General features: G+C 42.7%; 1 protein-coding gene and 1 pseudogene across 4 annotated transcripts in view; one reads left to right on the top strand and one right to left on the bottom strand.

Annotated features, from left to right (window-relative positions):
• OSBPL10 (oxysterol binding protein like 10) overlaps nt 1–26,956 on the top strand; it is a 279,913-nt gene that overhangs the window by 204,870 nt on the left and 48,087 nt on the right. For all 4 annotated transcript variants that reach the window (XM_024743485.1, XM_024743484.1, XM_024743483.1 and 1 more), the window contains exon 6: nt 9,231–9,385. In XM_024743485.1, the coding sequence (XP_024599253.1) occupies nt 9,231–9,385 (155 nt within the window). The remainder of the gene's footprint in view (nt 1–9,230; nt 9,386–26,956) is intronic.
• LOC112398740 (60S ribosomal protein L23a pseudogene) lies at nt 1,605–8,844 on the bottom strand (annotated as a pseudogene).

Here is a 26,956-nt window from a genome sequence, read left to right as displayed (position 1 = left end):
CAGGATGAACAAAATATCAAAACCTTAAATAAAAACAGGATTAGATAGTGTGAGGCAGGTGAGACTGAGTCCTTTAAGACATTTTTTGTTTTGGCATTAATTTTGATTTAAAAAATATTGCGTGAACATGTCATTTATCTTGACTACTGAGTGTTTTGGCGCCTCTTTAAATCTTACCCCTGGGCAAGTGTCTTTTTACCTCCCCTGAGTCCCAGCCTTGCTCAGCTCTATGTTCAACTGGGTTCATTGCTCACTGCCAATCCTTTTATACAGCTTCTCCAGTCTTGAGTTCTTAATTCTGCTTCTTTTCTTCACGTATTGGGGTATGTCCTCAAGTCATTTTTTTCTCCCAGAAGGTAGAATATTTTCTGAGTCTCTGCAGCGCCGCTCAGAAGGCATACAATGCAGAGTTTAAGAGTCTGGGCTCTGGAGCGAGGTGGCCTGGGTTTTCATCTCCCTTGTACCCTGACACTTACCAGCTCTTGTGCCTTTTTGTTTCTTTACCTGTCAAGTGGACATAACAATAGGACCTACCCATGGGTCGTCATTAGGATTAGATGAGTTCACGCACGTAAATTTTATATGGTAGTCCTTGGCACCTAGCAAGAGCTCAATAAATGCTGACTCCTTTTGGCAGAGGAAAGATAATTTGTCTGAAGATAAGCATTATCCCCCCAGCCCGCACCCACCTTCAAATCTGTAGACTTTTATTTGCATTATTCTCTTCATCTACTCACCTTCTGGTGCTCAGTGTTGCAGCAAAATCCAAGACTAGCTTGATTTCTTTTTTCCTTTAGGGCAGGTCTAACTTTTCTGTCTAAATGCTTGGAAAATTTTTTCTCATGATTTTTTTTTAATTAAAAAATGTTGCCAAACTTCATGAGCCAGGCAGTCATTATACTACTCTAGTTTTGTATGTGTTTGAAATTTCAGTGAGAAGAAGCCTAAGAAAATATCGCCAAGCTGTGTCTAGATGTGAGTCTTTTCCCATTGGTTTTGCTGGACTGAGGTGGGCTGTTTTCAGGAGAACCCAAAGCCCTCTCTTCCGCTCGGGCTGTGTTTCTTTACTTCTGTCACTGTTTATTGTTTCTGTCCCACTGATCTGATCTCTTTACTTTAGGGTCTCTGTTGTGTATCTTCTGCCTTATGTTCTGTCTCATTGCTGGTCTTGTGCCCTTTGCAGCTGCTCACTGGTAGAACTTCATCTTCTTGACACACTACTTACTCGACTTTCTACATTGTAGATTCTACTTTTTCCTCATTTCAGTATTAACCTTAATTCTGCTAATGTTGACTTTGTTTCCTTATAATAATTCCTTTCTGCCTCTATCTCCTTCTTCACCTCAGTCTGTTTTCTTCTTCTGGCTCTCTGTTCTTGTTTCATAGTGGCTACTTTATTTTGTATTGTTGCAAGGATACACCTCTCCTGATGTTTTCTCTGACACCTTATGTTAGAAATTTCAGAGATATGTTGTTCCTATAAGCCCTCTGAGTATCCTTCTGAGGATACTGTTTCTTTTCCCAAGCACTATATGGTCCTTTTTTTTTTTTTTTTTTTAACTAGTGAAAACTTTTAAATTTAAAATCAGCCAGCTGGACTCAGTTTAGATGATCCCAGTTTTGTTGGCAACATCCAAAGTCAGGAGCCAGTCGAACATATGCCTTCTTCTCTCCATCAGGCCTGATCAGGGTGTTCACCTTAGCCACGTCAGTGTCATAGAGCTTCTTCACAGCCTATTTAATCTGGTGCTTGTTGGCCTTGGCATCCACAGTGAACACCAGTGTGTTGTTGTCTTCTGTTTTCTTCATGGCTGACTTGGTGGTTAGGGGGAACTTGATGATGGCATAGTGGTCAAGCTTGCGTCTCCTAGGGGTGCCCTTCCTGGGATATTTGGGCTGCCTCCTGAGCTGTAGTGATTTGGGCCGTTGGAAGGTGGGTGACATCTGGATCTTCTTTTTTTTTGTGGCCGTGGACACCTTTCAGCACTGCTTTCTTGGCCTTCAAAGCCTTTGCTTTGGCTTCGGCTTTGGGAGGGGCAGGGGCTGAGAGAAGGAAAGAAAATGAGGGTGTGGGGGTGCTCACTACTGGTCTTGAGGCTGGAAGTGATTGATTTATACACTCGTTTTCATTCACTCCATATTAGAATTTTCCTCCTTTATCCTCACATGAGGCAGCTCTATCCAGACTCCCAAACCAGTGGTTGGTGATTAGAGCAGTTGGACTGGTCTGAGGCGGTCTTCTCTCCTGTCCTCCCTCACTGGTTCTTTGATGCTCTGAATCCATAGAATATACAGAAAACTGCATTTCCCAGCATGCATTACGACCCCCACCCTTCCTGTCCTGGTCTTTGTCTCAGGATGCTGTGTATCACAAGCAGGCCAGACTCTACGTCCTGCCCTGTTGTCTGTCTCCTCGTTATCATGTCTGAATGATGGTGCTGTGGAGGGGAGGGAGGGACAGAGTTAAGGTATGGGAGTAATGGACGGAACATTGTCCTGATTGCCTAGGAGAGCAGATTTCATTTTTTCCCCCAGTGCTTTTTTAAGTTTTCCTAATTATTCTAGAGGACATTTACTACTTGCATAATAAAATAAAATGAAAAGAAAGTAGTACCCCTGTATTTATGAGACAGCTGCCCAGTATTTAAGATATGAATCCAGCTTCAGGTCTCTGAGAAGGAGTTGGTCAACAGGACAGGTAAGAAGTATCTTTCCACCTTTCTTAGGGAAGATTCAGGGTCTTGGAACCCTGGGTTGGTTTTCTTAATCCATCCCCATCCACTTTATTATTTATGGGGATTCTTCATAAGCCTGTCCTTAGCTCATCCTTCAGCCTTTGATTTTAGTGTTGTGAGTTTCTAACTTTTTTAAAATGACATCAAGGACTGATATATGGATGCCTTTTTGCCATTAAAAAGTTGTGGTAAAAATACAAATTAAAAAATTTTGGATTGGTTCAAGATGGTGGAGTAGAAGGATGTGCTCTCACTCCCTCTTGCGAGAACACTGGAATCACAAATAACTGCTGAACAATCATCGACAGGAAGACACTGGAACTCACCAAAAAAGATACCCCACATCCAAAGACAAAGGAGAAGCCCCAGTGAGGTGGTAGGAGGGGCATAATCACAATAAAATCATATCCCATAACCGCTGGGTGGGTGACTCACAAACTGGAGAACAATTATACCACAGAAGCCTACCCAGTGGAGTGAAGGTTCTGAGCTCCACGTCAGGCTTCCCAACCTCGGGGTCTGGAAACGGGAGGAGGAATTCCCAGAGAATCAGACTTTGAAGGCTGGCCAGATTTGATTGCAGGACTTTGATAGGACCAGAGGAAACAGAGATTCCACTCTTAGAGGGCACACACAAAGTAGTGTGTGCATGAGGACCCAGGGGGAAGGAGGAGTGACCCCATAGGAGACTGAACCAGACCTACCTGCTAGTGTTGGAGGGTCTTCTGCAGAGGTGGGGGGTGGCTGTGCCTCAATGTGGGGACAAGGACACTGGCAGCAGAAGTTCTGGGAAGTACTCCCTGGCATGAGCCCTCCCAGAGTTCACCATTAGCCCCACCAAAGAGCATGTAGCCTCCAGTGATGGGTTGCTTCAGGCCAAATAACCAATAGGGAGGGAACTCAGCCCCACACAACAGCAGACAAGTGGATTAAAGTTCTACTGAGCTCTGCCCACCAGAGCAACACCCAGCTGTACCCACCACCAGTCCCTCCCATCAGGAAGCTTCCACAAGCCTCTTAGATAGCCTCATCCACCAGAGGGCAGAGAGCAGAAGCAAGAAAAACTACAATCCTGCAGCCTGTGGAATGAAAACCACATTCACAGAAAGACAGACAAAATGAAAAGGCAGAGGACTATGTAGCAGATGAAGGAACAAGATAAAACCCCAGAAAAACAACTAAACAAAGTGGAGATAGACAACCTTCCAGAAAAAGAATTCAGAATAATAATAGTGAAGATGATCCAGGACCTCGGAAAAAGAATGGAGGCAAAGATCGAGAAGATGCAAGAAATGTTTCACAAAGATCTAGAAGAATTAAAGAACAAACAGACAGAGATGAACAACACAATAACTGAAAAGAAAAATACACTAGAAGGAATCAATAGCAGAATAACTGAGGCAGAAGAACGGATAAGTGACCTGGAAGACAGAATGGGGGAATTCACTGCCGCAGAACAGAATAAAGAAAAAAGAATGAAAACAAATGAAGACAGCCTAAGAGACATCTGCAACAACATTAAACACAACAACATTCGCATTGTAGCGGCCCCAGAAGGAGAAGAAAGAGAGAAAGGACCTGAGAAAATATTTGAAGAGATTATAGTCAAAAACTTCCCTAACATGGGAAAGGAAATAGCCACCAAAGTACAGGAAGTGCAGAGAATCCCATACAGGATAAACCCAAGGAGAAACACACCGAGACACATAGTAATCAAATTGGCAAAAATTAAAGACAAAGAAAAATTATTGAAAACAGAAAGAGAAAATACTTAAAGTGATGAAAGGGAAGAACCTACAACCAAGATCACTCTACCCAGCAAGGATCTCATAGATAAAATAGACTATAAAATAAAGAATGTTACAAGAGACAAGGAAGGACACTACATAATGATCAAGGGATCAATCCAAGAAGAAGATATAATCATTATAAATATATATGCACCCAACATAGGAGCACTTCAATACATAAGGCAACTGCTAACAGCTGTAAAAGAGGAAATCGACAGTAACACAATCATAGTAGGGGACTTTAATGCCTCATTTATACCAATGGACAGATCATCCAAACAGAAAATTCATAAGGAAACAGAAGCTTTAAATGACACAATAGACCAGATAGATTTAATTGATATTTATAGGACATTCCATCCAAAAACAGCAGATTACACTTTCTTCTTAAGTGCACACAGAACATTCTCCAGGATAGCTCACATCTTGGGTCACAAATCAAGCCTCAGTAAATTTAAGAAAATTGAAATCATATCAAGCATCTTTTCTGACCACAACGCTTTGAGATTAGAAATCAATTACGAGGAAAAAATGTAAAAAGCACAAACACATGGAGGCTAAACAATACGTTATTAAATAACCAAGAGATCACTGAAGAAATCAAAGAGGAAATCATAAAATACCTAGAGACAAATGACAATGAAAACACAATGATCCAAAACCTATGGGATGCAGCAAAAGCAGATCTAAGAGGGAAGTTTATAGCTATACAAGCCTACCTCAAAGACAAGAAAAATCTCAAATAAACAATCTAACATTGCACCTAAAGGAGCTAGAGAAAGAAGAACAAACAAAACCCAAAGTTAACAGAAGGAAAGAAATCATGAAGATCAGAGCAAACATAAATGAAATAGAAACAATACAACAATAGCAACGATCAAAAAAACTAAAAGCTGGTTCTTTGAGGAGGTAAACAAAATTGATAAACCATTAGCCAGACTCATCAAGAAAAAGAGGGAGAGGACTCAAATAAATAAAATTAGAAATGAAAAAGGAGAAGTTACAGTGGACACCTCAGAAATACAAAGCATCATAAGGGACTACTTCAAGCAACTATATGCCAATAAAATGGACAACCTGGAAGAAATGGACAAATTCTTAGAAAGGTATAACCTTCCAAGACTGAACCACGAAGAAATAGAAAAAATGAACAGACCAATCACAAGTAATGAAATTGAAACTGTGATTAAACATCTTCCAACAAACAAAAGTCCAGGACCAGATGACTTCACAGGTGAATTCTATGAAACATTTAGAGAAGAGCTAACACCCATCCTTCTCAAACTCTTCCAAAAAATTGCAGAGGAAGGAACACTCCCAAACTCATTCTATGAGGCCACCATCACCCTGATACCAAAATCAGACAAGATACTACAAAAAAAGAATATTACAGACCAATATCACTCATGAATATAGATGCAGAAATCCTCAACAAAATACTAGCAAACAGAATCTAACAACACATTAAAAGGATCATACACCATGATCAAGTGGGATTTATCCCAGGGATGCAAGGATTCTTCGATATATGCAAATAAATCAATGTGATACACCATATTAACAACTTAGAGAAAAACCATATGATCATCTCAATAAATGCAGAAAAAGCTTTTGACAAAATTGAACACCCATTTATGATAAAGACTCTCCAGAAAGTGGGCATAGAGGGAACCTACCTCAACATAATAAAGGCCATATATGACAAACCCACAGCAAACATCATTCTCAATGGTGAAAAATGGAAAGCATTTCCTCTAAGAACAGGAACAAGTCAAGGATATCCACTCTCCCCACTATTATTCAACATAGTTTTGAAAGTCCCAGCCATGGCAATCAGAGAAGAAAAAGAAGTAACAGGAATACAAACAGGAATAGAAGAAGTAAAACTGTCACTGTTTGCAGATGACATGATGCAGATGACATCTGATAGGTAGCAAGATCTTTTTTCATCCACCTCCTAGAGTAATGGGAATAAAAACAAAAATAAACAAATGGGACCTAATGATACTTAAAAGCTTTTGCACAGCAAAGGAAACCATAAATAGGATGAAAAGACAGCCCTCAAAATGGGAGAAAATATTTGCAAACGAATCAACAAAGGATTAATCTCCAAAATATGTAAACAGCTCTTGCAGCTCAATATTAAAAATACAAACAACCCAATCTAAAAATGGGCAGAAGACCTAAATAGACATTTCTCCACAGAAAACATATAGATGGCCAAGAAGCACATGAAAAGCTGCTCAACATCACTAATTATTAGAGAAATGCAAATCAAAAGTACAATGAGGTATCACCTCACACCAGTTAGAATGGGCATCATCAGAAAATGTACAAACAACAAATGCTGGAGAGGGTGTGGAGAAAAGGGAACCCTCTTGCACTGTTGGTGGGAATGTAAATTGATACAGCCACTATGGAGACCAGTATGGAGGTTCCTTAAGAAACTAAAAATAGATTTACCATATGACCCAGCAATCCCACTACTGGGCATATACCCAGAGAAAACCATAAATCAGAAAGATACATGCACCCCAACGTTCATTGCAACACTATTTACAATAGCCAGGTCATGGAAGCAGCCTAAATGCCAATCGACAGACAAATGGATAAAGAAGATGTGGTATGTATAATATACAATGGAATATTAATCAGCCATAAAAAGGAATGAAATTGGGTCATTTGTAGAGACGTGGATGGATCTAGAGACTGTCATACAGAGTGAAGTAACTCAGAAAGAGAAAAACAAATATCGTATATTAACGTATGTACGTGTAACCTAGAAAAATTGTACAGATGAATTCGTTTGCAGGGCAGAAATTGAGACACAGATGTAGAAAACAAACGTATGGACACCAAGGGGGGAAAGCAGTGGGGCGTGGAGGTGGTGGTGTGATGAATTGGGAGATTGTGATTGACATGTATACACTGATGTGTATAAAATGAATGATTAGTAAGAACCTGCTGTATAAAAAAATAAAATTCGAAAAAAAATTGGGGGTCCTAACCATTTTTAGGTATACAACTCAGTAGTGTTAAGTACATTCATATTATTATACAACCAATCTCCAGAACCCTTTTCATCATGCAAAACTGAACCTCTATACCCATCAAATAACTCTTCCCCCCGCCCCCTTTTCCCCACTTTGTCCCCAGCCCTTCTCCACCATGGGCATACAGCCTTTTTGAAACATACACTCTTCTTGAAATTGACCATCTCTGAAAGTCTTAATGGTCATCCATTCATTCAGCACAGATTTAAGGAGCTCACACTCCTTACCAGACCCTGTTCTAGGTTCTGGGGATACAGCAGTGAGCACGGGCAGTATTGTCCCTGTTTTTAAGGAGCTAATGTTCTAGGGAGAAGAGGAAGGCAGACAATAAACGAATGAACAGGGTGAGTTCAGAGTGCTAAGAGCCATAAGACAGTAAACCGATAGCTGGGACAGGGGGTGCCTCTGGGGTGCTGCTTTGGCCAGCGAAGTCCCCCGGGGCCTTTCTGAGCGCGTGATCATTGAGCCGGCCCCTGGATTTACTCAGGAGATCTCCTCCTCCAGGTAGAGGAACTAGAGGATGGCAGTCTGAGCAGGGAAACAGCACACACAAAGGCTCTTGTCCCTTTGAAGAATGGGAAGAAAAAAAAAAACCCCGTTGTGAGCATCGGGAGAGAATGAGGAGATGCCAGGCAGCATCTGAGGTGCTGAAGGGCAGCTGAGTTCTAGTTCACGTGACGTTGTCTGCACTTGAGCCCACCTTTCCTTCATCACTCACTCCTGCACTCAGGCTGAGAACAGAAGCTCCAGATTCAGCTGAGTTTGAGGCCTATTTTTTTCTAATGGCAGAATTGCTACAGGGTAAAGAAATCTACCTCTGATCACTCCTGTCCCCCTTAGCAAGCATATATACAACTATTCTGTAATAACCCATTACTCTTGGAAAGATCAGTATTAGAGTTAGAAAGTTTTTCTTGTTGTTCCCAAGGGTTGAGGGAAAAATTTTTAAATGCTTTATAAGGAATTCCCTGGTGGTCCAGTGGTTAGGACTCTGCATGTTCACTGATGAGGGCCCGGGTTTGATCCCTGGTTGGGAAACAGATCCCTAAAGCCGTGTGGCATGGCCAAATAAAACAAAAAAGTAAAAAGCTTTATTAACAGCAGTATGGTAGCTGGAATGGCATGACCGCATCCATCCTCCATGCCCATGTCCGTCCATGATGTGGCTTCCTGACTTCTGCCACCCGAATGGACTTCGGCCACATCTAATGGCCGATCACACGTGGTGTGATCACACTGCAGGCGTCTTTTCTCAGCTGTGGTCATCGTGTCAGTGGGCATTCAGACTGCATTTCGAGCAGCCCATACCCGATACAATTTGACTTTTGTTTTTTATTGTAAATATTTATAAGTATTTTTGAAAAGTTAATAAAAATAAGAAAAACACCCTCAAGGAAGTACGGCACATGCGAATTGTTTTTGTCCAGGGACAGGGAGAGACACAGCCTATGGTCATTACGCAGAAACTCGTTTATAAATAGGTGACCTGAATCTACACTTAAATCCACTGAATCAGCTTAAATCCTCTATGGTCCACTTAAAATTGGACCCACTTCAAGTCGGGTTTCTTCAACAGCATGGTATGGCTATTTCTTGAGCTCTAAATGTTGGATTTGGAAAATACTTGGCATCATTCTAGGTCTTTATTTCAGAAAGCATCCTGGGATGGCACGGGCCTAAGTCACACTCCACAGAGCAGCTGAAAAATGGGACACTTGGCTCTTTGCCATCGGCCAGCGCCAGCATAACCTGGGCCATTTTACCCAACTCCGTGGAGGATGAACAAACCTGCCCGCCAGAGCCAGAGGTAAGCTCGCCAGCCTCTCTTCGCACCTTTCATGGCTTGTGTTAGCGCTTGTTCAGAAGTAGAGTAATTATATTTGTAACTTGCTCACCGCTGGGTTTTAAGAGGAGACAAATTATAAAATGGAAGCATCGCCCAGGGAGACAAAATCAGCTCCGTGCACGCCTGGCACTCCTGCTCTTGTGCCTGGCAGCTGCCGTGGGCGAACTGTGATCCAACTGATGCAGAATCTCCCATTTTCATTGAAATGGGAGTCGTTTTCACGTCACGTGGGAGAAACTTTAACACACCCACTAACGTGATGCCTGTTGACATGATGGGAGTGGTTACAATATATTATGTCGCTCCCCTCAATATTGGCTTCTTCGTGTGGTTGTGCTAATAACATGAGCTCCTTCCTCCCATGCTTGATCCCCGCATGCTACACAACCAGGCCAGCCCAGGGGCAGTGGCTGGGACTCTTCTAGGCGTTGCACTAGCCCAGGTCCAGGGAGGAGCAGCCCTGCAGACCTTCGGGGCTAGCCAGGCCCCCACAGGCTCCCTGGACCCAGTCATCTGCCCACGCGATCTCCGTGACTAACTGCGCCTCTAAGTGGCAGCTGGAGGGAAGCCAAATGCAGCCTGCATTTTGTCAGTTTCCCCGGGTGTCATGAGTGAATTTCTCTTTCTTGGTTGCACGTGTCCTGTTGACATGATCTCGTGAACTGGGCTGGGACCTACTTTAACCATGTGTTAGAGGTGGTTCTTCATTTGAATTGAAATCACTTTAGCCTGAAAATTGTGGAGCAAAATCTATTTTGTAAGGTTGCAAGTCCCAAGGCAGCTTCTTCAGTCAAATGGTCTTGGTTATCCATTGAAATGTTTCTCCAAGCTTCACGTGATTCTATTCTCCGAGGGCCGCTTGAGGGCTCAGGTCTTCCAGAGGCAGGATCGGCCTGCCTGTAAGTATTTCATCAGCATCTGTAAGGTGATTTTGCAGGGTATGAAGCGATAGGGGATGTGAGATTTTGAAAGGTATTTGCCTCTGCCTGTACACCGAGTTTCAGGGGGAAAACACTTGTAGCTGACGTGTGGGTGCCTCGCAAGGTAAGTTGGCAACTGAGAAGATGTCGGAGCTTGCTGTCAGGTAGTTTTTTTGAGAGCCTCGGGTGGGGTCACGTTTGAGGAGGTCATGCTTAGCTGCTAAGGGGTTGAGAATTCCAATCACCTCCATTCTGTTGGAAAAGAACCTTTGGGAGTTCACACCATAATACACATACCTAAATCTTGCTCTAGAAAGAAATTAAAAGAGAAGTTCTTAGATCTTTAGAAATAACTGTTTAGATCCTCATCCCTAGCAGCATCACGGGGAAACCCTAACAGAGGCTGTCACCTAATAAGCTTTTTTTTAAAAAAATGATTATTTATTTACTTAAGTGTAGTTGATTTATAATGTGTTAATTTGTACTGTACAGCAAAGTGATTTAGTTACACATATATATATAATTATTAAATATTCTTTTCCATGATGGTTTATCACAGGATATTGAATACAGTTCCCTGTGCTATACAATAGGACCTTGTTGTTTATCCATTCCATACATAAAAGCTTACATCTGCTACCCCCATCCTCCCACTCCATCCCTCCCCTAACCCCCCTCCCCCTTGGCAAGTACAAGTCTGTTCTCTATGTCTGTGAATCTGTTTCTGTTTCACAGATAGGTTCACTTGTGTCATATTTTAGATTCCACACATAAGTGATGTCATATGGTGTTTGTCTTTCTCTTTCTGATTTGCTTCACTTAGTGTGATAGTCTCTGGTTGCATCCATGTTGCTGCAAATGGCATTATTTCGTTCCTTTATATGGCCAAGTAGTATTCCATTGTATATATGTACCACATCTTCTTTATCCATTCATCTGTTGATGGACATTTAGGTTGCTTCCATGTCATGGCTATTGTGAATAGTGGGGCTATGAACATAGGGGTGCATGTATTTTTTTGAATCAGAGTTGTGTCTGGATATATGCCCAGGATTGGGATTGCTGTTTCCTATGGTAGCTCTAATTTTAGTTTTCTGAGGACCCTCCTTACTATTCCAAATAGTGGCTGCCCCGATTTACATTCCCACCAACAGTGTAGGAGGGTTCCCTTTTCTCCGTGCTCTCTCCAGCATTTATTGTTTGTAGTTTTTTGTTTTTGTTTTTGTTTTTTTTGTGGTACGCAGGCCTCTCACTCTTGTGGCCTCTCCCGTGGCGGAGCACAGGCTCCGGATGCGCAGGCTCGTGGCCATGGCTCACGGGCCCAGCCGCTCCGCAGCATGTGGGATCTTCCCGGACTGGGGCACGAACCCTTGTCCCCTGCATCAGCAGGCGGACTCTCAACCACTGCGCCACCAGGGAAGCCCTATTGTTTGTAGTTTTTGATGATGGCCATTCTGACTGGTGTGAGGTGATACCTCATTGTAGTTTTGATTTGCGTTTCTCTAATAATTAGTGATGTTGAGCATCTTTTCACATGCCTGTTGGCCATCTGTATGTCTTTGGAGAAATGTCTGCTTAGTAACCTGATAAGCTTATTATTAGGGCTGCTGATCTTCCCTATTCTGAGCCCTTCCTAGTATACGTTCTGCCTTTCCTGTGGGTGCTTTTTCTAACCCTGAAGTTTGAGAGGGTTAGTCTGTTCTTTTTACGTAAAATTATTGCCCACTTTGCTTTGCCAGTCAATAGCATTGGCAGAAGATATAACTAGCTCCCAAGTTCAACTTTTAAAAAATACTTTGAAGGAGAAGAACTAGGGAGAGCTCTTAAGTTAGGAACAATCATTAATTTCTGATTGTCGTTTTTGCTCTTATTCCTTTTGTCAGAGTGATAGGAGGTATTCTCTGGTACTCCCTTGCAGCAGTGAGAGGCTTATGGGGTGTGATGTGGGTGTGAATGTTTTCTGAGAAGGAAGGATTAGAGCTCTTTTGCAAAGACGTCCTTCATTTTTTCCAGTGACAGCTCTGGTAGATGATTCTCACAACCCAAACAGCTAGTGTTGGTTGGACACTATTTTTATTTTAGGCCATTTGCTTTGTCACTTTTTTTTTTTTTTTTTTTTTTTGTCCTAACAGTTGAAGAAGCTAGCCATAGCCACCCAATAGTTTTCTTGTCAGAAAAAGGAAAATGTTTCCATTGCCTCCCTTTTGTACAATTTGGAGAAATAACCCAAGAAGGAATGAAGTGAAATTCCTTATGGGAAGGTTTCTTATCCCTTTTGATGTGGAGAATGTAGTTACTATGTGAGTGATCATTGGGAGACTAGGAATTGTAGTTATTGTGGTGCTTTAGCCAAATATTTTCTTCTGGCTTATTGTTTTGATCATATTAGGTCTTTAGGAGCATAAATTAGGGTATAAAATGTACCACATTCTAATGTATATATATTTTTTAATGCCATCCAGCAATTAACTCAATCCAATTCCCATCAGACATAGACTAGGCATCCTACAATTCAACTCAATTCTGATACTGTCCACCTGGAAGGAGCATCAGATCTCACAGGTGAAGGGCTCAGTCCTGCAAGACTGAGCACCCCATCAACTTCAGACGCCAGTCACAGATCCAGGTTGTCACCTATGCTTCTGACCAGCCGGCTGTGGATTGGAGGTTCCCATGTCCTCTTCCTCAGGCTTGATTAATTCGCTAGGGTGGCTCATAGAACTCAGAGAAACATCTACCAGTTTGTTACAAAAGGATGTAATTCAGGAACAGAAGGAAGAGATGCATACAGCAAGGTCTGTGGGAAGGAGCTCGGAGCTTCCATGCCCTCCTGCCCTCTCCGAGTGCACCACTCTCGCCACCAACCGTGAAGCTCTCTGAACCCTGTTCTTTAGGGCTTTTAAGGAGGATTCATTATATAGGCATGATTGATTAAATTACCCTCCAGGCCCTCTCCCCTCCCCTGAAAGCTCCAACCCTCTAATAACAGGGGTTGGCTCCACTGGCAACCATCTCCCATCCTTAGGGGCTTTGCAAAAGTTATTCGTTAACATAACAAAAGACACTTTAAAGCTTTCATCTCTTAGGAAATTCCAAGGGTTTTAGGAATTCTGTGCTGGAAATAGGGACAAAAAAGCAAATATATATTTCTTACCATAAATTACAATGTGACACTCCCCTCCGCTGGTTCTGGCTTACCATAAAACAACTTACAGATATCTGGAAAATGAATGCATTTTCAAGCTTAGTCTGTTTCATTCTCAACAGAATAGAACTCAGAAGAGCAGCGTGTATTTAATATGTGTGTTACAAGAGTATTGTGGTTGGCTCTGTTATCAAATGCAGTGATCTCAAAATTTTGTTCAGCTGGGGCTGGGACCCACTAAATGTGAAAAGGAAATATTCTTCCATAACGAAGTGAGTTAGGATCTTGGTTTCCCCGTTAGGAGAACAGTATTTCAACTCTCTCAGCACGGTTTGAAATTTAAGTTTAGACAGAAAAGGGTTTTGGTGGTGCTTTCTTTGTCGAAGAGTGCCTTGTTTTAGGACAGGAGGAATGGTGACTGGGGAGATGAAGTACTGCGCCTGGTGCTCTTGACCTTCCACCCACCCTCCGGATTGGAAACCTACCAACGCAAGTCCACGTCACAGGCTTTCTCACAGGGAGGTTTCTAAATGCATGACAGTTTCCTCAGTGCATTTGTGTGAGAGTTGGAAGCTGAGGCGGGACCAGATTCCTTCTGCTGGTGCTGCTGGCAGACAGGGTCAAGGGGATGTGAGTATTTAGAGGCAGGTACAGTGGCCAGACTCGTTGTTCTGGGGCCTCAGTCCCCCTGCCTTGGCAGGAGAGGCTGTTGTGGCCGCAGCGCCGGCAGCATCCCGACACTTGGATCAAGGATACCTGTAGTGGTTGTGTCCTGGCATGAAAAAGTCTAAGGGGGCCTTCTGTTCTGGCCTTCTGCCAGACCAGTGATGCTATAAGCACCTAATTCCCATATCAGATCCCTTCCTGATTGAAATACCTGGAGTGGTTTCCGTTCCTGGCCCTGGATCCTGACTGGTTGGGCTGTTGGCATAGGGAAGCAGTGGGTGGCATGGGGACAATCCTCAGTGGCAGCTCACATGTCACCATGTTTACCCACCTTCCTGGAGGCTGTTTCTGAGAGACAGAAACCCTAATTTGTGGTAAAAGTCAGGTTTATTGAGGTAAATTCATAAATAATGAAATTCACCCCTTTAAAATGCAATTTTTTCACTTCTGAACTTTGATCTGTTACAACAGTTCCATGCTTTCCAAGATTCCCTTGTGTTCCTTTGTGTTTAACTCCTCCCCTAGCCCCTGGCAAGCGCTCATCTGCTTTCTGTCCAAGTAGTTTTGTCTTTTCCAGAATGCCATATAAATGGAATCACGCAGTGTGTACACGTGAGCCTGGCTTTCTTTGTTTAGCATAATGTGTGCTGTGTTAATTGTTGGAGGCAGTTATTAGGTGCCCGGACACTGACCCCTGGCCTGGAGGGAAAAGATGGAGAGTCAGTCCTGTTAATCCCTCTCCACTGGGGACCTTCAGCAGTGGGTCTTGAAGCCGTGTCTCAGGAGTACACCGTCAGCTCCTATCAACCCCTGGGTTGACTGTTTCACTAGAAAACTTTGCCTGGTGAATTGTCTGCATCGCAGTGGCAGTAATGCCATCAAGAGACCACATGACCTACACTCCCCAAATCTAGCAGGTTCAGAAGGACTTCTCATAATGTCCCTAAGTACTAAGGACTCGATCAACATATAAATTAGCCAGTGGGCTTTGGTTAGAAAACTGCAGAATTTAATTTTCAAGTAAGTGTGTCAAAATCCCCACTTCCCCAAGGGAGGGCATTGTTTTACAAATAAGGGAAAGACACAGATATAAAGACTTAACTGAATTTTGCCTCAAGAAGAATTTTCATGCTCTTGGTTGAATTGTCATCTTTAGCACTGAACTTTTGAACCATTTAACCACATATAAAGCTGTTAGTTTTGAAATCCTCTGACATTCAAGTTGAAGCCTGACCAGTGTAATCTCAACCCATTTTGATCCTTTTTATTCTTCATCTCCACAATACATCAATGTATAGGTAGATGTTAACTGAGCATGAAGTGTCAGGCATGGGATGGTGATAGAGTTTTTCAATATAAGGTAATATGCTGTTTGGATCCTTTGGATAATTCTTTTTTTTTTTTTTTTTTGTGGTACGCGGACCTCTCACTGTTGTGGCCTCTCCCGTTGCGGAGCACAGGCTCTGGACGCGCAGGCTCAGCGGCCATGGCTCATGGGCCCAGCCACTCCGCGGCATGTGGGATCTTCCCAGACCGGGACACGAACCCGTGTCCCCTGCATCGGCAGGCAGATTCTCAACCACTGTGCCACCAGGGAAGCCCTGGATAATTCTTTTAACACGCATTTTCAACCTTACTGATTTGTTCAAAATATTTGACATGTACTTGTTGTCAGCTGTTTGACCATGGAGTGGGTCAGCTAACACATCCCTATAATGGTTGAAAATCAATTTAGTGAATTCTGTGATAGCTCCACAAAGTTAATGGTTGCTACGTAGGAAATGTTGTCGATCACAGTTGGACTTTGTAACAAGTAAGGTCGTGGGTGATATGATTAACCCCTTTCTACCCCACTCCCCACCCTGTCATTAGAGAGTTTGATTGCCTCTTCTTCCCAGATCCTGTAGGAAAGATGTTTTTTCCCTTTGAGCCATGGCCTTTGAGTCACTACATCTTAGAATAGTCTTTAGGGGTCCAGTCGCCACTCCCCAAACTGGAGTGACTGACTGACTTGCCAAGAGTCACAGAACTGGCCAGTGGTAAAGGCAGGATGGACATCTAGACTTCCTTTCTCCCCAGCCAGTGCCCTTCTGTATATACCACACCATCTCCTGTGTCTAGGAGGATTCTTTCAGCTGCAAATAACAGAGAACCCAACAGTTAGAAGCTCAAGCAATAACTACATTTAATTTTCTCACACAGTAAGACTTCTGCCAGTGAGTGGCCGTGGGTTTGTTGCAACCACTCCCAATGGCCTCGAAGATACAGGCTCCTGGAAAATGGTATGCAGTTCCTGAAAAAAATTAAAACTAGGACTACCATATGATCCAGCAGTTCCACTTGTGTGTGTTTATCCAAAAGAATTGAAATAAGGTTCTTGAGATATTTGCACCCCAGGGTTCATTGCAGCTTTGTTCCTCGTAGCCAAGAGGTGGAAACAACCTAAATGGATGAATGAATGAAGAAAATATGGCATATGGATGATATGATGGATTGTTATTCAGCCTTAAAAAAGGAATGAACCTTTAGAAACATTATAATAAGTGAAATAAGCCAGTCATAGAAGGACAAATACTGCATGATTCCACTTATAGGAAGTACCTAAAGTTGTCAAACTGATAGAAACAGGAAGTAGAATGGTGGCGGCCTGGGCAGTGGGGAGGGGATGGGGAGTTGCTATCCAGTAAGTGGAGAGTTTCAGTTGTGCAAGATGAAGGGTTCTGGCGGTCTTCTGTGCAGCCATCTGCGTGTAGCTAACACCAATGTTCTACGCACTTCCACATTTGTTAAGAGGGTAGATCTCACGTGCTTTTTATCGCACAAAAAATTGATCACTTCTCTCTTAAAAAAAAAAAAATGAAAAACCAGTTTCTTCCATTCTTCTTGCTGTTGGCTTTTCATCCCCATGCTTGTCATGGTGGCAGCATGCCAGCTACAGTCCCAAGCATCACCTGCTCACAACATTCTTTCAGAACGTGGGACGAGATGAGAGCTCTTCCCAAGATGCTCTGTGTGGGAAGGGAAGTCCCCGGCACACTTTTCTTGTTATCTCATAACCAGAACTAGATGCCCCCCAAGACCCAGCAACTGGGTTTCCATGACTGCTTTAGAGTTACCACAGTCACCCTCCATGGCTTTGGAGGAGGGTGCTAAATCACAGGGATCTCGAGTCCTAGGGGGACCCACATTGGGTCCCCATTAGCCTTGGGGAGTAACAGAGAGTGTGGCTGGACCCCCATACCTGCCCCAAGCAGGTTTTCTTCCTGCAGTGCTCATCTTCAGTTTCCATAGGACTTTTCTAGTGGGGAGGGATAAATTGGGGGATTGGGAGTGACACATACACACTACTATATCTAAGATAGGTAACTATTAAGGACCTACTGTATAGTACAGGGAACTCTACCCAATACTCTGTAAAGACCTATGTGGGAAAAGAATCTAAGAAAGAGTAGGTGTGTGTATATGTATAACTGATTCACTTTTCTGTACAGCAGAAAGTAGCACAACATTGTAAATCAACTGTACTCCAATAAAAATTCAAAAGAATTACAGATTCCCAGATCCCAACCCAGGAAAGAAAAGACTTTTCTAACCCGACTGTTTCATCTCATAAGCCAAAATTTTTGAGTGTAGACCTCTCTCTGATCCCTCATTGAAGTCTCCAAAATATTTAGGAAAGCACTGTGGGCAGAGTAGATACTCTGTAAATATGTGATGAATGAATGAATGTGAATGATAAAGTCCATCTGTACTGTTCATAGCTTGAGGGCATCCTTCTCCCCGTCTTCATCTCTGTCCCTCTCTCTTTCCTAGGGGTAAGTCTAACCTGTTGAGTGGCAGGTGAGTTATGTATGCTGCTGTGACAAGTGATTCATTGATGGCCAGTGTCCTGGACCTCCCTAGTCAGATGGCTTTCTTACTAATTAGTCCATTTCTGGTCGTTGGCCTCGACCTATCCAACAGGTACTAGGTGGTGGTGGTGGTGATGTGTGGAACTCTTATTATAACCTTTTCAGAAGATCCACAGAGGGCATTCCATTTAGGTTCTGTCATTATGGAATGGGGAGTGTCTTTTAATCATCTGGGTTTTTTCTTCTCCTCTTCTGGCTGTTGGTTTGGAGAGAAAACAGTCCATCCACTGTGCAAATGTAGAAGAGACACCTCCTGGCTACCAGACCCTCGACACTTAGAAATCAGAAAGATCCAGGTTGTTGCTTGTGCTTGAAAATAGACTGCTCTCTCATAAGTTTGCTCTGTGTTCCCAGTATAGTAAGATAGTAATTCATCTTCTCAGTTATTTGTTCATTCATCAAACATTCATTGCGCTACTATGTGATGGACATGGAATGGAGAACTCCTTAGTTTAGCAGATTTTCATAGCTCAGTACTATGAGATGAATTATACACTCACCTCCCTGCAAATTCATATGTTGAAGCCCTAACCCCTAATAGGATGTATCTGAGAGTTAGGGTCTTTAGGAGGCAATTAAGGTTAAATGAGGTCTTAAGGGTGGGGCCCTAATCCAATAAGACTGTAGCCTTGGAAGGAAGAGGGAGAGAGATCTCTCTCTCACTTTCCACCCTGTCTGCACCAGGAAGAGAGCTCTCACCAGAACCCAGCCATGCTAGCCCCCTGATCCGGGACTGCCAGCCTCTAGAACTGTGAGGAAATAAACTCCTGTTGTTTAAACCACCCAGTCTATGGTATTTTGTTAGCCTGAGCTAAGATACTCAGCTTATTAACTCTGTACATTTTTCACAATAGTTATTTTTTTATAACTTGAGATTAGAAGCAGGAGAAATGGTTTTTATCCAAGTGATGTTTCCAGGTTAATTTGCCAGCACCATGGAGGCGCTGGTTGTCTGTGGCTGCAGGCCGTGGTAGTTAAGATGACTGTCTCTGGCATCTGGCATCATGGCATTTGGAGACATATTTCTGCGGTGTTCTCACAGGCTGTGATTGCTGAGAACAATCTCTCTTCCCATGGCTGAGAGCTCCTGTCTGTCAAAAAGAGCGTTTTTCTGCCCTCTTCTCTTCTTAACAAATGGACAGCAAAGGTAGCCATCACACACAAACGTAAGCTCTGTGTGCATTTTTCAAGGGCTTCTTGAACTTGGTTTCTGGCCACATTAATGAGCTCTCAGAGGCACAGCAGTGTCGTTTCCTGTGCAGCTTTGGGGGATTCATTTCAATTTTTGCTACTTTTTTCAACGACTTGTTCTTCCCTTCATTCCTTTTCCTTTTTTCATATCCCTTTTTGTAGGTGATAATAAAGTTTTGTTTTCTTGACTGGTGTTGCTTTTATAAGAGCGAGGTGGAGTATAGTCATAGGTCCCCAGTCGCTCCTGCTCAGGGGCCAGTAGGGTGTGTCTGGGGCTTCCAGTGGGTTCAACCCTAGAACAAGCCAGTCTTCGGGGAGCCTTGGGGGTGGTCACCGTGTTGCCTCCCTTTCCTCCCCTCCCGCCAGGCCACTGTGGCTTTGTGACATAAACACCCACCAGAGTGTTGGGGACACAGCCATCTTGGATTTGCCAGTTGTGAGCTGGAGCCATATGAAAAAAAATCAGCACCAGGTGGTATAATCTCTTCTATCCCGCTGCAGTCCCCAAAGGATTAAGCACTTTGAAACTGGTGAACGAAGAGGGCTTAAAGCACTGCAGTGTTTAGTATGGGTTTTCCCTCCCCCCAACCCCCTATCCTGAGTCCTCTTCCCTTTGCCCTGATACCAGTCTTTTCGCCGTAGAGGGAGAAAGTCAGATCTGAAGCATTGGCGAAGAGTTGAAGAGATTGTAGCCATGTGGTAGGATAATTTTTAGTGTCCTGTTGTTTTGGGTATTTATTCTCTTCCTATCACTGTGGCCCCAAATTTCACAACTCTGTCTGCTTTTCCCCTAGCCTGCCTCGCCCCATGGGATACTACCAGTAGAAACGAGCTCTTCACCATCTGCCCGGCTTACATTTTGATTTGCCCACAATGAATAACTCTTCTCAAGGTGATTTATATGCTGTCTCAGATGCCGTTCATTTTCCAGAGATGTGAAGTCGATGCTCAGAGATTTATGATCTTGGGGAAAGAATGTTATGGAAGAAAAGAGGAAAGTCTTTTCTCACATATACTTCGGGCTCTGCCTGAATTAATCAATGAGTTCTTGGATCCCTTTTGCAATGTGGATTGAGTTTTGTAGATGGATTATGGGGTGCGGTGCAGGGGCTGCCTCTGTACTATATTATAATTGTAAATTTAAAATTTTTTGGTAATGGTGATAGATGAGCAGCTCAGCAGAATGGAGATGGTATGTGTATGTGTGAATGAAATTGTCTAAGTTCTGATAAAGATTTTACCCCCTCTGGATATAGGACTCAAACAACCGCCCCTCTGATACTTGAACTTACCTTACCAGCAGCTGTCTGGCTGTCCATCCTGTCCCCAGTCACCCCAGCACCAAAGCTCTCCTTGCCCCTGCAGATATTAGAGCAGCAGGGGCCAAGCAGGTAGGCTTTGTGAGGTGACAGGTGCAGTCACATGTCATGTGACACCCTGTCACGACCATCTTCTTTCTCCTCTGAGGACAACTCATAGCCATCACTTCCCCAAAGCCCCGGGTCCCTTTTCTCTGCCATTCACCATCTGCAGCCAGCTAATGAGACATCGGACTGTCCTATGTCATTTGTGTCTCCCTTTATTAGCTACAGTAATCCCGGCAAATGACCTCATCACAAATAAGTATAAGAAGATGGGCAGAAATACAGCCATTTGGAGGAAAAGGAAACCATAACTTTTTTGGAAATGAAATTAAACCTAACTGAGAACAGTGTATCTATCCTTAAAGCCATGGAAATGTCCTTCAGATTGCCCCAAATCTCTCTTCACATTTTCCTTGATCTCATCAGAATTGCTTTCCTTGAAAAAGAATATGTATAGAACTTGATTGTTTTATAGTTAAAGTAATACTGCAAGAGTATCAGATCTTCCTACAGCAAATGTGTAGTATTTAATCCACATTCTGAGTTTGAAAGAGCTTTGTGGGTTACTCTGGAAATGCACCTACACCATGAATGACATTCTTCTTTGGAAAATGTGTTTCAGATCCCAAATATCTTCTTTTCAATGGCTTGTGTACTAAAATGCAGGGCCAGTTTGTAGTTCTGTCTTTAAAAAAAAAACATGTAATTTGGGGAGAAAACAACTCCTTAGGGGAGTGTGAGGTTTTCTTATAGTGACTGAAACCAATTTCCTGCACTGAAGTGAGAAAAGAAATGCAAGCAAGAGAAAGGGACTATTTTTATGTTTACATGCCTTTTAATTTCATTATGATGCATTTTTAGAGCTAAAAACCTTATTTAGAATGGGATCTTACATAGAAATTCCCAGAATGAGGAAACAGCTTTCTGTTTTAGATGCTGCTCTGTGAGATCAGTGGTTCTTCACTAGGTGAGTAGAAAAGTGGGGACAGATGTCATAACAATTCCTTCCTGAGCCTCAACAGAAGACCTTTATAAGCATCAGAGTGCCCACCTCACAAAAGCAAGCTTTTTGTTTATATTTTTTTAGAACACAGATTCCTTAAAGAAGCAATCAGTAGAACATAAGATACAAAACAATAACAAAGACAGTGAGAGATCCTCTTTCAGGTAGCTTGGCTCTTGAGATGAGTAAAAAGGTGTTTCAAAGCTACAGGGGTATTTTGGAGAGGTGAGGTTAAATGATTGCATTTCTAGATCATAGGAATGAAGCTGACATTCTCTTTCTTCTCTTGGATATTCTGGTCTAGAGTAGATGTCAGTTTAAGCTGTCCCTCGATGCGGGAGTTAGAATGATGTCTCTAGGGTTCCAGCTGTGGAGGCTCACAGAGTCGGTTGGACCCCAGCTCTTGGACTTACTGTCTGTGAGAACGTGGGCATGCGAATTATCAATGGTAATGATCGTAGTAATTTCCTGATGGAAATGTGATGAGAACTCGATGAGACGGTGTATTGTCATTGTTCATCTTGGTGCCTGGCACATAGTAGGTACTCAGTAGTCAGAGTCTTATTCAAATTGTCTTTGACCTGCCTCTCTTACCCCAGTCTGTAGATAGGAAGTTGGTTGAGGAAGCCCTATGAGCATTTGTTGTTAAGCTCTTCTGGGTTCCTCACGCGAGATTCATTTCTCTTATGTAGTCTTCCAAAAGAGTATTCTGGGTGTAAATGATGACAAATGTATATATTTATATGGTGGGGCCTGATTCACAAAGGGCTTTCATTAATAACTTACTCAAACTGGGCTTCTCCAGGTAGAGCTGATTTAAGCATTATCAAGGCAGTTTTGTTGCAAGGTAGGTGTCTTGCCTGGCTTCTCTCTGAGGAAGTCCTAAAATCACCCAGCCAGCTGGCAGGGTGGGCCCAATCCAGTGGGCATCTCTAAGGCAGGCTGCCCAGGTGGGCTGATTTGCACAGCACACCCCAGCTTTGCCCACAAGAGGAAGTCTGGAGTGTAGAGACATAAAGGAAATATCAGGTAGGTTGTATTAGTTTCCTGTTGCTGCTGTAACAAATGGCCACAAACTTAGCCTAAAAGACACAAATTTATCCTCTTACAGTTCTGTAGATTAGAAGTGTTATGCAGGTCTCAGTGGGCTAAAATCCAGGTGTCAGCAGAATGGCATTCCCTTCTGGAGGCTCTGGGGTGAATCCATTTCCTTGGCTTTTCCAGCTTCTGGAGGCTGCCTGCATTCCTTGGCTTGTGGCCCCTTCCTCCATCTTCAGGGCTAGGAGCCTTGCATCTCTTTGACTCTGCTTCCATAGTCCTGTCTCCCTGTGATTTCTCTCTTCTGCCTTCCTCTTCCACTTTTAAGGATCCTTGTGGTGACACTGGGCCCACCCAGATAATCTAGGACAGTCTCCCTACTTTAAGCTGATTAGCACCCTTAATTCTCCATTGCCATATAGCCTAACCCAGTCACCGTCCTGGGGATTAGGACCGCACATCTTTGGGCTATTATTCAGCCTACACAGCAAGTGAGTTGGTTGGCAATCACAAAGACGTTAGATAAACCATGAAAGTAAAAGTGGGATGGACCTCCGACTTGAAAGAGAGCCAGTGGTTCCATTGCTCCCTTGGAGGAAAGCAGTCAGCTCAGCTGGATGCGTTGTCGGGAGGAAAGTAACTGGCTGTGGCTTTTGTCCATAGTGAAACTTTGCCAAACTGACTCTTCCCAGCCTGCTGCTGCTCCTCACCCCTCCATCCTCTCTGCTGCCCCCAAGAGCCTCAGTATTAAGCCAGACGTGACCCATGAGGTTGTCTCTGACAGTTCACACAGTTCATATCTTGGCACTGGGAGGAGGAGGACCTGAAAATTTTTTGCAGCGTAATTGTCGCGTAACCACAGCATAGGACTTGTAGGAAGTCAGAAGTAAAAGTCCACTCTTTCTTCCTTCCAGCATACCTCCTACAAGGAGCTACTGTATCTCTTCTGGGGAGTCTGTTTGTATAGCAAACATATATACTTTAAACAGTTTTTACAACAGTGGAATCACACTATAGATAATGTGGCTCTTTAATTTACAATAGACTTTAGGTATATTGTTTGCATTCCTTATAACAGCCACAAAGCATTCAACTCTGGGTGTATCATAACTCGTGGAATCATGTACCGTAATTTATTTAACCAGTCTCCATGAGAGACTTGTAGATAGTCCAGTTTTCTTTTACAGGTAGTGCTCGACATATATTTGGCACACTAATGCACATGTGTCTTATAGGGAAACTGTCTAGCAGTGGAATTCAGGCAACATATGTGGGAATTTAAAATTTTGCAAAGTATTACCAAATTGCCCTCCGAGATTGAGCCAAATTTATACTCTCGGCAATGTGTGAGGGCTGCTGTTTCCTGTTTTTTGCCATTAGGAATGAATATCAAGGTCCTATTTTCTTACCAGTGCTTTTTTGTTTGTTTGTTTTGTTTTGCGGTACGCGGGCCTCTCACTGTTGTGGCCTCTCCCGTTGCGGAGCAACAGGCTCCGGATGCGCAGGCTCAGCGGCCATGGCTCACGGGCCCAGCCGCTCTGCGGCATGTGGGATCTTCCCGGACCGGGGCACGAACCCGTGTCCCCTGCATCGGCAGGCGGACTCTCAACCACTGCGCCACCAGGGAAGCCCTTACCAGTGCTTTTTAAGAAGAAAAATGGTATCTTGTTTAATTTCTATTTTTATGATTATGAATGAAGTTGAGAATATGCTTCGTGTATTTATTAGCTCTTTGTATTTCTCTTGTTTTCAATGTCTTGTTCACAGCCTTTGCACATCTTCCCATTCAGTTGGACTTTCTAATTAATGTTTTATAAGAATTCTTTTTATATTAAGCCAATTAGTCCTTCATAGTATGAGGAAAATATTTTGTCCTCCTCTTGGGTGTACTTTCCCCATGGAGGAGCCCTTTGCTTGAATTGGTTTGAGTCAGATTCCCCTTACTTACATCCTTTCAAATGAATTTTGTGTGTTGCTGTCTAGGGCTGCCCACTGAGATGAGCCACGGTGTTGCTGTGTTTGTGGTGGCTGTTTTATAGGGAGGTATCACACTGTGGGAACATACATGAGCTGATATGTACACCCATCCTTCCTGGAAACATCATCGGCATGAATCAAGCATCCTCTCATTGAGAGCGTTGGTTCTCCTACCCTCAGCTTCTCCCTCAGGCAGATGTCAAAATGTGTAGTGACTCATTCTCTGGTGGTTCTGGTTTGGGCACTCTGTCTCCATCTAGGGTCTAATGTTGCTGGGTTTTAAGGCAGTTTTAATCAGGATACTTATCAAGTTGGAAAAAAAAAAAACCCCAATAGTTTTATTTCTCAAAAATGAAGTACTTAATGTCAGAAGTTAAATTGTTTTTTAGTCTTAAAGACATTGGATTATAGCATGGTAAAATATTCAGTTAAATATCACCTACCATGGGATATTTTCAAACTCACGAGAGGGATGTGTTTCATTATCACCCTTTATAAATGGAATGAAGATTTATCGTTCAGGAACAGAGCATTTTTCAAATGTCTAGCCAGGTGACAGAAAGCCTAGCTTTGAGAGTCATCACAGGACTGCGTTATGCTGGAGAAATGGAAATTCTATGCATCAGAATGATCTAAAAAAGGAAGAGACAATTTAATACTTAAAAGAGTGTGGGTCCTACCTGAGACACTCATACCTTAAAATTTACTGTGCTCTTTTTGTGCTACATATGATAATCCCACAGTTTAAAAAATATATATTTCATTGAAGTATGGTTGATTTACAATGTTAATTTCTGCTGTACAGCAAAGTGATTCAGTTATACATATACATATTCTTTTTCATATTCTTTTCCATTATGATTTAGCATAGGATGTTGAATATAGTTCCCTGTGCTGTACAGTAGGACCTTGTTGTTTATCCATCCTGTATATCAATATAGTAGTTTGCATCTGCTAATCCCAAACTCCCAATCCTTCCCTCTCCCACCCTCCTCCCCCTTGGCAACCACAAGTCTGTTCTCTATGTCTGTGAGTCTGTTTCATAGATAAGTTCACTTATGTCATATCTTAGATTCCACATATAAGTGATATCATATGGTATTTGTCTTTCTGTGTCTGACTTACTTCACTGAGTATGATCATCTCTAGGTCCATCCCTGTTGCTGCAAATGACATCATTTCATTCTTTTTTAGGGCTGAGTAGTGTTCCACTAGTAGTGTTCTACCACATCTTCTTTATCCATTCATCTGTCAGTGGACATTTAGGTTGTTTCCATGTCTTGGCTGTTGTAAATAGTGCTGCTGTGAACATTGGGGTGCGTGTATCTTTTCGAAATATGGTTTTAAACCCATGGGTCTGATCATTAATAGTGCTCACTACACAGTGTTTTCATTACCCTGGGATGATTACAGCTGTCTCACACATTTCCCCTTGACGTTTTCATTGAATAAAGCATTTGAGAGTGGGGCAAAGCAGAGTATGATGCTGTGATGATTTTTAACGTAGAAGACATAGTAAGCCTCATCTGGATTTTATGGCCGTGAATAATATGAAAAAAAAATTGCTGCAATTACCCTCCTAGATCCCGAGTATCGATTCCCATTTGAATAAAAGTACAGGGAAAACTTCTTTTAATATCCGCTATCACAGTGGCTAGAAAAATGGTTACACATGATGCAAATTAAAAAGCAGAGAAGATGCCAGCTATTTGAGCCAAAATGTATTGAGTGGGATTTAGAGATTGTAGCTTTAATGGAGCCTTATTGGTGCTTCCTCATTGTAGAATTAAGAGTGGTTTTCTTTCTGGTTTATTTCTTTTTTCTACAAGACACTAGATAGAGCCTGTTTTCTCTGAGACGCTTTTCCCTAAGTTTGTTAGTTTTTCCTGAAATCAAGACATGAGAGACAAATACCAGAGAGTTTTTAAGAGAAGTGAAGAATCTAAACTTGTCCAAGCTTGGGGTTGTTTCTAAAATTCCTAGCTTTTGATCTTCCTGTGGTACTAAATCATTGGATCTTCTGAGAGCCAGAAATTCCCAAAGGGGGTAGCAATACAGAAACTCTACCCCTTGAAGTGAAATGGCGTAGATTTCCCTGATTTTGGTCCTTGAAGGCTGGGATGCGTCTGTGTGTGTATTGATATGTGCCTGGCACACAGGAGTCCCCTGTGAATGATGTCCCTGGTGGCCTGGACAGAGCGTTATCTGCAGAACAGTTTTAATGGGCTTTGCCTTTTCCATTATTCATGATGCAATCCCTTTTTGCCTGCAAAGAACAGTAAATACCTCTTGCTTCCAATGACTTGTAAATCAAAAC

The sequence above is a fragment of the Neophocaena asiaeorientalis genome, unplaced genomic scaffold, assembly GCF_003031525.2.
Source record: "Neophocaena asiaeorientalis asiaeorientalis breed wild unplaced genomic scaffold, Neophocaena_asiaeorientalis_V1.1 scaffold332, whole genome shotgun sequence".
NCBI lineage: Eukaryota > Metazoa > Chordata > Mammalia > Artiodactyla > Phocoenidae > Neophocaena > Neophocaena asiaeorientalis.
This window is presented reverse-complemented; position numbering and strand designations above follow the sequence as displayed.